Here is a 15155-nt window from a genome sequence, read left to right as displayed (position 1 = left end):
GGAGTGCCTGAGAACAGACGACTGGATAAAGAAATTATGGGACATTTACACAATGGAATACTATGCAGCTGTTAGGAAAAATGAAGTCATGGAATTTGCCTATACATGGATGAACACGGAGAGTATCATGCTGAGTGAAATGAGTCAGAGAGAGGGACATCTATAGAATGACTGCATTCATTTGTGGTATGTAAAAAAATGGTTTGAGACTAATATCCAAGGCCAAGGAAACAGGGGCCAGAGGACTGGTCAAAGGTTGGACTCTACAAGTGTGTACGGGGTGGAGGGTAGGCAAGATAGAGAGGGGACCAGTATGACAATAAGTGCTGTCCTCTTAGTTCTTTGAAATCCGCTAACACCCTCCTGCCCGCTCACCTTTCTCAAACACTGTCCATTGCAGTCTGCAGCGTCCTGTCCCTCAGTGACCCTCTGCTTCTGGCTCCCACTCAAATGCTGCTTTCTCAGGAACCTCGTGGCAGCTTGCAGTTCCAAAGGTAGTCGAGATTTCACACCTTGTACCCTCTTCTGCAGGGTCCCCTTGCCTCTATTTCATCAAGTTGGTGTCTTCATTCCTTTGAACTTGACTGTGCATAGTGACCTTATAGCACAGTAGTGTTCATACATTTTTTTTTGCTTTATGGGTCATACCTGGTGATGCTCAGGGGTTACTCCTGGCTCTGCACTCAGGAATCACTCCTGGCGGTGCTCAGGGGACAATATCAGATGCAGTGAATTGAACCCGGGTCAACTGCATGCAAGGCAAACGCCCTATCCACTGTGCTATTGCTCCAGCTCCAAGCTCATACAATTTTATTGGGGAAAAAGATCACCCCTTATTTGTTGATTTTCATGTTTTCCCCTTAAACACATCTTCCATCTTAGGTTATCTTCCTTCTGTGTAAAATGCAACCCGTAGAATATCTTTGCGGGAGGATCAGGATCAACTGGTGTCACATTCAGTTTTTGCTTCTTTTGAGTATTTTGTTTCTTTGGGGGCACATCTGGGAGTGCTCAGGGTTTACTCCTGACTGTGCTCCTGGCTGGCTCTGGGGACCAAAACTCTTTGTGTTTTCAACAAATATTTTATTTTTATTTATTTATTTTTTCCAAAAATTGTATTTTTATTTTTTATTTTATTTTAAAATTATTTATTCATGAATCACCGTGAGGGTGCAGATACAGATTTTCGTGCTTGTGTTTCAGTCATATACTACTTGAGTACCCATCCCTCGAACCAGTGCCCGTTCTCTTCCACCGACGACCCCAGCATCCCTCCCACCCCGCCTCTGTGGCAGGGCATTCCCTTTTGTTCTCTCTCTCCTTTTGGGTGTCATGGTTTGCAATGGAGGTACTGGGTGGCCATCGTGTTCAATCTATAGTCTGCTTTCAGCACCCCTCTCCCATCCCGAGCGGGTCCTCCCACTACACTTTACTTGGTGCTCCCTTCTCTATCTGAACTGACTTTTCCCCCAGCATGTGAGGCAGGCTTCCAAGCCATGGAGCAAACCTGGTCCTTATTTCTACTGTTCTTGGGTGTTGGTCTCCCATTCTTCAACAAATATTTTAGAACTTCAGTAGCCCTGTGGTCATTATGAGAAGTTATCTTGAGAAATATCAAGAATTAAACAGCAGGGGCCAGAGAGATAGCACAGTGGGTAGGGCATTTGCATTGCATGCAGCCTGCCTGGGTCGAATCCCCGGCATCCCATCCCATATAGTGCCCTGAGCATGGCCAGGAGTGATCCCTGATTGCAGATCCAGGAGTTACCTCTAAGCATCACTAGGTGTGGTCCACAAACATACTAAAATCAAAACAAACAACAAAAACAGAATTGAGCACTATGTTTGCAAATAGGAAAAGATACTTAACGGATGTCACTGTTTAGTCTTTATTTTATCGGTTCCCAAGCAGGCTAGAAGTGTGGGTCTGTTTCTATTGTGGTCGATAGTAGTATTATCATTTGTCTTCTCCAGTTGCCTGAGAGGATACTCTGAGATATGTCAAAGAAAAAAAATTAAACAAAAAGAATAGCAGAGTAGAATGTGTCAGTTCTGAAATTCTGTGGCATCAGAGGCCTCCAGAAGGGTGTGTGTGTGTGTGTGTGTGTGTGTGTGTGTGTGTGTGTGTGACCAGAAAGATATATAGCAGGAAAGTGTTTGCCTTGCATGTGACTGACCTGGGTTTGATCCCTGGCACCGCATATTATCCTCTGAACAGAGCCATGAGTAAGCCCTGAGCACAACCTACTGTATTCCCCACCACCGAAAACCCCCAAACCCAAAATCAACCAAAAAAGAACCAGACAAACAGGTCTTTGGAAATGCTTTCTTTTTCAATATGCCCTCCTGGAACTCAATGCCCTACTAGGAGAAGTCCAAGCTACATGGCATGATGTTTGTAGCGGCTGGAGAGCTAGTACAGTGGGCAGGCACGCGCCTGCTTTGCACACAGCTGACCAGGGTTCCATCCCTGGCACCACTACTAGTCCCCCGAGCACAATCAGGAATAATCTCTGAGCACAGAATCAGGAGTTAAGTGTTGTGCACCTATCGGTGTGGCACCAACACCTCAACCCCCTTAATAAAAGACAGAGCAGGCATTTAGGTTCACTGTCCAAGGAGTCCTGGCACTGCCAAGCAAGTGGACTGTGTGTGTCCTGGTGACCCGCAGCTGTGCGCCTCTCCCGGAGTCAGAGTCAGCGGTAGGTAAAGCCCACCACTGCTGGGAGAACAGCAGTTTTTCCCCGTCTCAGTCCCTGCAGTGAGGGTCTCTGCGTCTTTCCCTTGCGGTTGGCTGTTTTGTTCTTTCCTTGGCAGCTGAGTTTAGTAATGGCTAATGGTAGCTTCTATGACATTTTGTTCCTCAATCTGTAAACAAACTTTTATGTATTTGCTACTACTGCTGCTGTTTCTTCCTGCCTGGGGTAGCATTTATTTCAGAGGTTGGTAGAGTTTGTTTCTCCTGTCCTGACTCAGGTGCCACTGGTTCCCATTCCCGAGGCAGAGCTGGCGAATAGCCCGGGCAGAGGGCCCTTAGTCCGGCACAATCACACTGCAAACTAGAACTGAGCCAAAGGTGTTTTTTTTGTGTGAGATAGGGTCAAGAGGGGGGGTGGTGCTCCCAACTGGTGCTCAAAATACCCAGGGACCCCACCTGTGATTCTTAGCCAACAGAGTGGTAGGCTCCAAGCAAGAGCCCAAGGATGGGACGCTGCTTGTACCCTTGAACCCTGCAGTGTTGGGGATAACCCGCTCACCCTACGGGTGCCTGATGCCCCAGGGGGGACCATTTGGTACCAGGAATCAAACCCGGGTTTGGTGCATTAGATCCTACATACTCACCTGGCTCAAATACCAGACTCACTGCAAATGACAAAAAATATTAAATGTTTTGAAAGATGCAGACAGCTTTTATTCTTGTACAAGCTAAAAATGCATCTTAGTCCAGGAGTAGGAATTCACTGGCTACAAAGTCTGGTATCTTAAAAAAAAAAAAAGAAAAAGAAAAGAAAAAAACAACAGTTCCCCTCCAACACACACACACACACACACACACACACACACACACACACACACACACACACACCCTGGACACACACACACACACATCCTGGACATACACACCCCCAACTAGGACCTAAGCGTTTGGATTTGCATTAGAATTTCTGCAGGGAGGCAGAAAGTGATCCCGATTCCCACCGCTTGCGCAGCACGACGCGCTGTTTGGCCTGCAGGTGGGGCCCTTCCCACGGCGGGCACCAGTGGGGTGTGGCCTGCTTTCCCATCGGTGCACTGGCCACGTGTTGACGTCACACTAGAAGGCACAATTGGTCAAGAGAGAAGCTGCCCCACCAGGAGTAATTAACCGCTTTCACTGAGTACCTTTTAGGGAAATTTCAACTCTCATTAAACGCATGTACTGCCACTGGAGAAATATCATAAAACGTCTCTTTAATGTGAACACTGTTTCATACAATGAAAAACCATTTACAGTGTGTGGCTTCCGGACGGCCTGCTTGTACATAGATATACACTCCACACGCATCCTCAGTCCAATTGCACATTCTCCTTAAACTCGACAGCACTCCCCGGTCCTGGGGGTGGGGGGTGGGGGTCTGTCCTCTGAGTCTCCTTAACAATTACGGCTCTACCAGCGTCTAGAGCCCAAAGACTCTGGCACTCACGCGTTAAGTGTGTAGACAAGGTTTTCCTTCAATAAATACTAATTTTACAATTTAATCTGTATCTACCTTAAGAAATGATCTGTTAGGAAAACATTTCTCACTGGAACTAGAGCGAATAGTCTGTTGGTTCACACCGGAACTGAGTAACATCTTGGTATACAAATATCGCATATTTTGGCCAGGAATATAATTTCTTGTTAAAGTTTATTTGCCTTCACACACAGGATTGCTACATACATTCACAGTTTTAATAGACTGTAATTATTTATTCCAGTTGTGCTTTAAGATCCCCGATATTGTTTTCATTAGTGAGTGCAAAGCGAAATGTCCCCCTCGGCTACACTTGGTCCTGGAGTTATCAACTCCGTAACGGCTTCTCGGAGGCTCCCTCACTCCCCCGTTTCATCGTTCTCTTTTTCGGGGATGACCTCGAGGCTCCTGCGTGGCTTCTGCACGTCGGCGTTCTCGGTGCCTGGTTTATTCAGTCCACACGAAACAGCAGCATAATGGATTTGTTTCAGGTTCTCCAGAGTCTCATTCTTAGCATATTTCAAAAGATCCGCTTGTCCCTGGAACAAAGCATGCAGATCAACGGAATCAGATGTGATGTGACTTCTATTGATGCCTCTCGGGCTCTCTCTGTGTAAACCTCCCTGTCGGGCTAGTGGTCTGGCCGATCCTGACACTCCCTGTATCCCGAGCACTCTCCCAACCACCCCCACCCCAGCCGGGTGTGGCCCCTGTGAATACCCCAAACCTCAGGGTTGGAGAGAACACAAAGGACTGATGTGTGTCCCCCATGCAGGAGGCCTGCCTCGGTTCCATCCCTGGCTCCACACGGTCCCCCAAGCACCACTGCGTGCAAGGCAAGCACCACCAAAATTTGAAATTCTGCAATAGATTCAATGCATCGAAGGATGCCATCACAGAGACAGACAAAGACTCTATGTTTTTGCAAACTTTGCAAACTTCCTTCGATGATTACTTTGGGATCACGGTGTCCCACGTGACACCCAGGACCCCCATCAGCAGCTCTCTGTCCAGTGTAAGAATCCATTGAGGGGCTGGAGCAATAGCACAGAGGGTAGGGGGTTTGCCTTGCATGCAGCCGACCTGGGTTCAATTCCCAGCATCCCATATGGTCTCCTGAGCACCGCCAGGAGTAATTCCTGAGTGCAGAGCCAGAAGTAACCCCTGTGCATTGCCGGGTATGACCCCCCCCCCAAAAAAAATCCATTAATGCAATGCTGGTCAGGCTCTGCAGTACTGGGGATACTTGGGTCACCCCCAAAGAGCTGGGGGCCCCCAGGGACACACCTGGAGAAGCTCAGAGGAGAATATGGTGCCAGGAGTTGAGCTGGGATTTGGCGCATGTCTACTTGGCTCTATGATCTCCCAGCCTGGTCACATTGCACACTGCCAGGATTCGATCATGAACACACGGGGTTGTGCTTCTTCGTCATTCCCGTACTGAGCTTTGTGGGCACCGCCGAGTAGCCCCCTGGTAAGACGCATCTCTCACCACGAAGACCTCCCTCCGGTGCAGCCTCTGACACCCCACCCACCTCCCACCCCTCCATTGCCCACCTGCTCTCTAGGAAGCAAGTCGGGGTTCCGCAGGCACACGGCAGCCCCTGAGCACCCACTGGGCAAAGGAACGAAGGAAATAATTCTCCCCTTGGGCCACCCCTGGTGACGCTCAGACGTTAGTTACCCTTGGCTCTGCACTCGGAAATTACTCCTGGTGGTGCACGGGGGAACGTAATATACGATGCTGGGGATCAAACCTGGGTCAGCGGCGTGCAAGGCAAGCTCCCTGCCTATGTACACTCTCTCCGGCCCCTGAGCTTCACTTTTCTTTTTTTCTTTTTTATTTTTTCATGTGGCGAGATGGTCAGCCTTGAGAGACACAGCCTGACCAGTATACAGGCCAGACGGTGGGACAGCGGGCTGAAGCACAGTGCTGGGGAGTCTAAGTAGAGTGGACAGGAAGCCAGGGCAGCTGGTCCACCTCCCTCACTGGCCCTGGTATTTTGGTCCCAGAATGTAAATTTTTTTTTTTCTGGAGCGGGGGACATGTTTCACACATTATATGATAAGTTTAGCAACATCCCTTATTTTTAGCCTCTGACACCCCTAGCGACCCCCTCAGTTGTGACAACAGAATGTCTGCAGACCAAATGTAGACGCCACATGTCTCAGGGGGGGTGAAACTGCCCCTGGGAAAAAAAAAACAGAATGATGTCAAGAGTTTGGGGAAGAAGAAATGACGTCACGCTCTACTGCTGAATGCAACATTCCTATTTTGGTTATGTGTGTGTGGCAGGGGGTGAGGGGTCGGGGTCACCTCCTCCCTGTAAGCTTGGGCTCCACATCACAGTGCTCAGGAGGCCTAATGTGATGCTAGGGACCAAACCGGGGCCTCAAGCATGCAAGACATGCACTTTGCCCCTTTGAGCTCTCTGCTCAACCTGCCTACTTTGCTATTTTTGTTCCGTTGGTCTTTAGGCCCCACCCAATGGTGCTCAGTTACTCCTGGCCTTATGTCCAGGGATTCCTCAGGATTCCTTAGCCACATGCGAAGCAAGCTCTTGATTTTTTTTTATTTATTTATGGTTTGTTTGGGCCACACCCAGCAATACTCCTGGTCTGCACTCAGGAATTACCCTGGCGGTGCTGGGGGACCATATGGGATGCCAAGGATCGAACCCCAGTCGGCCACGCAGCACAAGGCAAACGCCTTACCCACTGTCCTATCGCATCAGCCCCGCACTTGGCACTTTGTACTAGTATAATCCACTGTACTATCTCTTGGGTCCTGCTTTGTTCTTTTTGGCTCCAATCTTTTTCCTTCTGTACTGAATTTGCCTTTCATGAACAGAGTTCTTTCTACTTAAACCAATTATCTCCCTTCTCCTTGCTCACAATTCTGCCCCCGCCCCTCCCCCTAGGGTGCTCAATTTATTCCATTATTCTCTGTATGATCCCTCTGTGGTTTGCTATTCCCTTTGCTCTTTCTATTCTTGATCTCATCCCTTCTTTCTTTGCGGTTGTTTCCCAGTGTGCACCCCCTGCCCCTTCAAGGACCCCCAACAACAAAGGATTGGGGTTTGCTGCAAGAGTCATGATGGGTAATGACTTCCCTAGTAAGCGACTAGACTATAATAAAATCTCTGCCTCTGGTGACACCAAATTGCAATGCAATTTTAAGCCACCACGGGGCCTGAATACACAGAAAGGTTTGCTGTTTACCACTCACGGCTCGTGATTTGTCGGCTGTACAGAGACCTTTAATTAGGAACTATAAATAGATGTTCCATTGCTTGGCTGAATGAAAGAGTCTTCGTTTTTTATTCATTCTTACTAGTCACTAAATGCCTATGATAAAATTTTACAAGTTGAACGGTCTTTGTCTTGCAGGAGCGCCCACTGTGATTTCTTGTTAAAGAGTTTATTTTTTCTCATGTGTGTAGAATTGCTAACATACATCTGTAGCTGATTGATAACTAGATGTTCCATTTGTGTTTCAAAATGCTAAAGATTTTAAAACTATTTTTAAATTTTCAGTAAAATGAGCAGAGCCTATGCAGGCTGTTTCCTGTGTTTCCTGCATCCCCCCTACCCCAACACACACCCACACCCACACACCACCCCCACACCCACCCCCACACACCCACACCCACACACACACACCCCTCCACTGTTGCTATCCAGAGTGAAATATTTGTCATAGTTGAAGAATCTCCATGAAATCTAGAGTTTTCACTGGGATTCACTCTGGGTGTTCTGCAAATGTGAACAAAAGTCCAATGGCAGGCATCCACCATTAAAATAGTTCTATTGCCCTAAACGTTCTCTATGCACTTTTCACCTTTGCCAGAATGTCACAGAGTTGCAATGATTAAAATATATGGCTCCTTTTTTCCCCCATAGTGATCTCATCACTTGGTAAAATGCATTTAAGGTTCAGCCATTGTTTTTTTATGGCTTAGTAATCCACTTTCTTTTTTTAAGCCCTAACTGTATCACTGGGATATACCACAGTAGATATATATCTATTTACTGACCAATGAATATTGCAGTTACTTCCCAGTTTTAATAATTAAGAAACAAGCTGCTAAAATATCCATGTACATGCTTTTGTTTCCATGTCAATGTCCAGATAGTTTTGATGGGTATCAACAGTATAGTGTTTGGGGGGGGGGGGTGTTCACAAGGCAAGTAAGAACATTGTTTGGTAGGAAATGTCTCAATTTTTCCTAACTGAAAGTACCATTCTGCGGTGTCCTTGGCAACAATTAAGAGTCCTGTTGTTTACCAGCCTTTGGGGTTGTCAAGGGTTATAGATTTTGGTCATTTTAATGATCTGCAGTGATGTCTTGTGGTTGTTTAAGTTTGCAAACCACTAATGACATATGAGATGAGTCACCTTTTCATCTGCTAATCTGACACATGTCTACCTTTAGTGAGATGTCTGCTCAGGCCTTTTGCCCATTTGTAATCAGGCAGTTTCCTCCTTGCCAAATTTTAAGAGTACTTGGTAAAGTTTGGGTAATAGCTCTTTACCAGATGTGTCTTTTGCAAATAAGTTTCTACCAAATATCTTCATGTTCTCTTGACTTGTCTACTGAAGAACAAAACTTCAGTAGTAAACTTGTTTTAGTTGTTTTATACTGTTTTTTGAAGGCTGGAGCGATAGCACAGTGGGTAGGGCATTTGCCTTGCACACAGCCGACCCGGGTTCGATACCTCCACCCCTCTTGGAGAGCCCAGCAAGCTACCAAGAGTATCTCACCCGCACGGCAGAGCCTGGTAAGCTACCCGTGGCATATTTGATATGCCAAAAAACAGTTAACAACGAGTCTCACAATGGAGACGTTATTGGTGCCCACTCAAGCAAATCGATGAGCAATGGCATAACAAGTGACAAGTAACTGAAGAACAAGCTTTTTTTTTTAACGATCAGCTAATAAATTGTTTCTTTCATGGATCATGTCTTTGGAATTGTCACAACCCAGTCATTTAGGGATTTCTTCTATGTTATCTTTCTAGGAATTTCAGTTTGCATTTCACATTAAGTCTGTGATGTTAAAAAAAATTTTTTTTTTCTGTTGTTGTTCCAGTCATATGCAGCAGTGCCCAGGGGAACACGTACGGGCACAGACTGAACCCAGGCTTCCAGCATGCACGCCAGTCCTTTGAGCTACCTTCCCAGCCCCCATTTTAACTTATGGAGAATGAGAGGCCTATGCCTAGATTAGACTTTCTGTGTGAGGATATCCAGTTATTTCATCTCCATTTGATAAAAAAAACTATCTTTGCACTGCTGTGTTCTCTTTGCTGCTTTGCCAAGGACTACGCTTTGTCAATGACTGAAAACACCAGGTTTCAGTTGATCTCTGGTGTCCGGTGGGGGTATGCTATGCCAGAGAAAGCACTCAGGCTCTCACAGGTGAGAGAGACTCGTTATTACCACCTGAATTATTATTACCCTGCCCTCAGTTCCAGGACCCCACCCCACCCCACCCCACTAGAATTTCTACGTAGAACATGATGTCAACTGTGACCAAAAACCCTCTCTTGTTTCACAATCAGTATACATTTTATTGCCTTTTCTTGTCTTATTGCACTTGCTAGGACCTTAGTTCGACAATGTTGAAAGTGGTGGGCTAAGGGTCAGAGAGACAGAACAATGGGTCGCCCATGCCTTGTCCATGCCCGACTCAGGTTTGATATCTGGCACCCTATATGGAACCCCCAAGCACCACCAAGTGTGCCCCTCCCCCAACCACACAGCCGTGGGTGACATCCTAGCCTTGTTCCAGATCTTCGAAGAAAACATTTACGTTTTTACCATGATTATGATGATAAAGGGCTGGGAAATAGCTCAGTGGGTGGAGTGTGTGCTCTGCATTCAGGAACTAATACTATACTATAATAATACTATACTGTAATACATACCATACTATAATACAAGTACTATACCCAGTACAGTATGTTCCCGAGTTGTGCACTAGTAGCCCAGAGCACTGCCACATCCTTCCTCACCAAAAGGGAAATCTACCTCCAAAAGTATAATGTCTTGTCAATCCCCAGTTTGCTGTGTGCATCATGAACGGGTGTTGGGCTGTGTCACATGCTTTTTCTATATCTACTGAAATGGACACAATTTTTTAATCTATGTCATGAGGAGATAAGTGATTTTCAGTTGTTCAATTTCCAGACCTGAACATAAGATCCTATAAATCTTCCTTGATCATGGTGTGTAATTCTTTAGAAATGGCTGGATTCAACGTGGGAGTAGCTTGTTGAGGATTCTGTATTCATGTTCATTGTGATACTGTTCTGCTATTTCCCAGAATTGTCTTTGGTTTGGGCATTAAGTGAAGGCTGCCATATGAAGAACTCTTTGCCTTGTCTAATTTTATTTTCTGGATGAGATTGTAGATGACTGGTATAATATTTTCCTTAAATGTTTGGTAGATCGAGTGAGCCTATCTGAGCAGGTACTTTCTAGGAGGTTAGTGCTCCATTTCTTTCATCAAACAGATCAGTTCTACTTTTCTTACTCTTCCGTGAGTTTTGGCAGATTGTGTCCTTCAAGGGATTGGTCAGCTTCCTTTGTTTTATCAAATCTGCATAGTTATTCTTTGTTGTTTTTACTTCCTTTCAGGACTCCTGGCTCTATGCTTGGGGGTGACACCTAGTGGTGCTTTGGGGAGTACATATGTGATGCCAGGGATCAAACCAGGCTCGGCCACATGCAAGGCACTACCTCCTGAAGATGCCCTATGCATTTCTTTCCTATGTTCTTTTGGGATCGTTTCATTATTAAGGCTGTGGTTTTATTTTTCAGTGTTAAAATTTGAGTGACAATTCGAGTAACAGCTTGACATCCCCAATCATTCCTCTGTCATTAGTCTTTTATATTTCACAGCTACCTGGAATATTATGAATCCTAAAGTGCTTTAGGGATGCAATGGAAGGTTCTTTTTCCTTTGGACCAAAATCTGTAAGGCTCTGGTCCCTCCAAGCTCCCACGTTCTCCCACTGCCAGCTCTGGGGGTGGTACTCCAGAGTTCTCAGTGACCTGGGAGCAGGCTATATAGAGCCTGAGAGTGTACAAGGCAAGGAATGTGACAGGGAAGGAAGACCACTGACCACGAATCACTGTCGGAAACAGCTCTGCTCCTCAGACTGCGGAGACAGCTCAAGGGGCTGGCGCACATGCTCTGCACGAGGGAGGCCTGGGTTCAATCCCCAGTTCTGAGTGGGGGAAGCAAACAGAAACGACTGTGACCTGTACCTTTAAGATGGTGATATTCCAGGTGAAGCTCTCCACTGCTTTCTGTAGTTTTCTTTCCTTCAGCCCTTCCTTGGTGCCGATGCTGTGCAAGTGTTCGTGGAATTCCATGGCTGAAAGATGTAAGAGGACACAGGACATTATTTCCCACTCAGTGTTTGCTGATGAACAGTCACTTCTCTGGGGAGAGCGAAAACAATGAACATTCATGGAAACAATAAGACAAGGGCCGGGCTGAAGAGGTAAGTCTTCGACGGAAGGTGGCAGAGGGAGAAAGAGCAGGGAGGAGACCCAGGGCGCTGGGATTTGGGGACAGGAGAGGATGAAGACAAAGACTGAATTCCGATATAGCATTTATATTTTAAGAGTTGAGTAATTTTCAAAATCAAGTAAATCAGCCTTTCTGTCCCTGAAACTACTCCCTAAAGGGTTCCTCAGGCCCCCAGACTCGCTGCGGGCAACTAGCAACTAATAATTATTTTCTTTTGTTTTCAAAACGGGCTAGAGCAGTAGCACAGTGGGTACGGTGTTTGCCTTGCACGCGGCTGACCTGGGTTCGATTCCTCCATCCCTCTTGGTGAGCCCGGCAAGCTACTGAGAGTATCTTGCCTGCATGGCAGAGGCTGGCAAGCTATCCATGGCATATTTGATATGCCAAAAACTAACAAGTCTCACAATGGAGACATTACTGGTGCCCGCTCGAGCAAATCAATGAGCAATGGGATGACAGTGACAGTATTTTCATAACTAAAAAGTACAAACAGTGTATTACTAAAAAAAAGAACAAACCCCAAACCAAAAAAACCCCAGTGCCTGAAGGGATGGGTATTCGAGCATTGTATAACTGAGATTTAAACCTGAAAACTTTGTAACTTTGTAACTTTCCACAATAAAAAATTAAAAAAAAAACCCAGTGCCTATTAATATGCTAAATCCAACATAAGCATATACCTCTGAATATAAAGTGAAGTCATTAATATAAAAGGCAAATAGGGGGAAATATAGTAATTACTGTCAGAGTATGTACTGTTTAAGTGAAAGCTGAACATAATTTAAAAAAAAAACTGTGGAACTTAAATGATTTCTATCACTATATATTTAGTTTGTATAGTTATAGGCAGATTCTTAAAAAAAAGAGATTATTTCTTTTTTTTTGGGGGGGGTAGTAGAAAAGTTTATTGGAAAGTAGAAGAGAAAAGAAAAGGAGCTCCCAGGTGTGGGGAGACTTGGTACAGGACTAAGTTCAAGAGATTCTTTCTTAAACAAACTAAAGTGATAGGTTTTTTACTGGTTTATCATCTTGACCACTCATGGGCCTCCTGCGTATCCCACCGCCCCCTAATCTGGCTCTGGAACCTCACCACAATTTCTGCTAAAATGATCAATGAACCTTTGTTAACCTCTGATTTTCTTTCTCCTTGTTTTCCAACAGAACTCCAGGACTTTCGGTGTGTATTTTACAGACCTGAAACCTAGGTCCAAAGATTTATGGATTCTGAGGTGACGGTGGGGGAGAGGGAGAGAGGGTGGGGGAAGGATGGGAGAGAATGAGAAGGAGCAAGAAAGAGAGAGAGAGAGAGAGAGAGAGAGAGAGAGAGAGAGAGCAAGAGACAGAGAGAGATGTCTGCCACAGAGGTAGGTGGGAGGTGGCGGGAGGGAAACTGAGGCAGCGGTGGTGGGAAACGGTACACTGGTGAAATGATGGATGCTGGAACACTGTGTGACTGAAACCCCATCATGACAACTTTGTAACTGTGTATCTCATTGTGATTCAATAAAAGTAACTTCAAAAAAAAATGACAGATTCTTATAGTGGGGAGTGATATATAAAAAGTGGGGTCTCAGAGAGGTCACTGTTCACGGAATCATGTCTCTGTTTTTTGTTTTCTCTTGTTCTCATTGGACACATCGAGGGCACAGTTTTTCTTAATAAAGAGTAAGATCTTAAAATATTTCTAGTTCAAACCTAAGTTCATGGAGTCTTCAGATAATTCTGAAAGCAGAATTAGAAAATGTTATTATTACTGTATGGGGTCTGGGGAGGCAGTGCTCAGGGTGCTCAGGCCTGGGGAAGGAGTGGTACTGTGGGGTGCTAGGGACTGACTCGGGGCCTTGTGCATGCAAGGCCTGCGCCTCTGGCCCATCTCCCCAGCCCTTGGAAATCTTAATTCTTCACCACACCCACCTAAGTACGAACGCAGAGACTTCCGAATCCAATCTAAATTCTTACAGGAGTGGGGGTGGAAGAGGTCTTTAAGTGTATCTTATTGAGAATGTAAAAAAATAAAATTGTTTCTAAGTTCAGTTCTGATCATTATTTTCTTGTTCCATAACTAAAAAGTACAAATAGGGTCATTTCTATTTTTTTCTGGGTGATTATGTCAAAACCTTACACAATACCGTATCAATGATGAATCAGGTTAAGTTTTACTTTGTCCCAGGTTTCTTCTATCTGCTACACACACACACACACACACACACACACACACACACACACACACACACACACACACACACAAATACACACACACTTATTAGCTGCATACAAATATCCGGAAGCCACCCTCTGTGGCCCAGAAAAATAGCTTACTCTTCGGATGTTATTCTGACACATGGATTATGGACATGGGTTATGTCAGGGCATGAAGCCACATGTGGACATGTGTATATCAGGGCTGAGTCACTTTTAGCAGCTCCTCAAGCTACATTGGGTGATATCAAATTCTTTGCTACTCTAAATAAGCAATCTGTAAGTTTTGCATTTCCTGTGTGCGTCTGTATGCTCTGTTGGCCCAGTTGGGCATTCCAACTTTTTTTATGCCATGCCATTTTAGTTTTTTTTTTTAATTATCGAAAAGGTCTAATAACCACTAGCAAGGTAGGAATAAACAGAACTCTCTTAATCTAGTGGGAAGCACATGCCACAACATTTAGAAGCAACTTCTCATGGTGACTGACAGCAAACGTACTCCTAAGTGTCTTGACACAATAAACAAAAGCTGACATACACAAAAACAAATATATAGTGACTTTCATTGTTCCTTGAAGGTGAAATGGATTTAATTTAAGACCGAGGAGCCAAGAGTATGCAATGGAGAAAGGAAGTCTCGTCAGCAAACGGTGCTAGGAAAACTTGGGAGAGACTGAAGCTAGACACGTTCTCTCTTACCACATTATCTCAGACATAAAGATTAATTCAAATGGATGAAAGACTTGGATGTGAGATCTGAAACCATAAAATAGAGGAAAAACAGAAAAGTAAAAACAACAACCCACGTCACGCTATCGGCCTGTCTCTGAGAACTTTGCCAGCAAGGGAAACAAAAAATAAATAACTGGGACTACATCAAAATGAAGAGTGTCTGAATAGTGAAAGAAAAAAACAACCCATCTACTTGAAAAGAAATCCTATGGAATGAGAGAAAATATCTGCACACAAAACATGAAAAGATGTTAAGATCCCGAGGGGAGGAGCAGACATTTCTCCAGAGAAGAGGAACAGATGCTCCAAGCACCATGAACAAACACTCATCATCACTAGCAGGATGGACAGTCTCACCTCACCCCTCTCCTAAAGCACAAAGACCAGAAACAGCGAGCACTGGTGAGGCTCTGGGAAAAAGCCTGCCTGCTGCATTATCGGCAGGAAGGAGAACTGGCCCAGTCTC

At 45.2% G+C, this 15155-nt stretch overlaps 1 protein-coding gene across 1 annotated transcript in view; it reads right to left on the bottom strand.

Moving 5' to 3' along the window:
- Nucleotides 1-3934: 3934 nt before the first annotated feature.
- PLCL2 (phospholipase C like 2) overlaps nucleotides 3935-15155 on the bottom strand; it is a 185791-nt gene continuing 174570 nt past the window's right edge. Inside the window, exons 5-6 of the mRNA XM_004603818.2 lie at nucleotides 11491-11600; nucleotides 3935-4753 (exon numbers count right to left, since the gene is read on the bottom strand). Coding sequence (XP_004603875.2) covers nucleotides 4574-4753; nucleotides 11491-11600 — 290 coding nt within the window. The 3' untranslated portion in view covers nucleotides 3935-4573. The remainder of the gene's footprint in view (nucleotides 4754-11490; nucleotides 11601-15155) is intronic.

This window comes from Sorex araneus, chromosome 4 (assembly GCF_027595985.1).
Source record: "Sorex araneus isolate mSorAra2 chromosome 4, mSorAra2.pri, whole genome shotgun sequence".
NCBI classification, from domain to species: Eukaryota; Metazoa; Chordata; class Mammalia; order Eulipotyphla; family Soricidae; genus Sorex; species Sorex araneus.
Note: the sequence above shows the minus strand (reverse complement) of the source record. Positions and strands in the feature narration are given on the sequence as shown.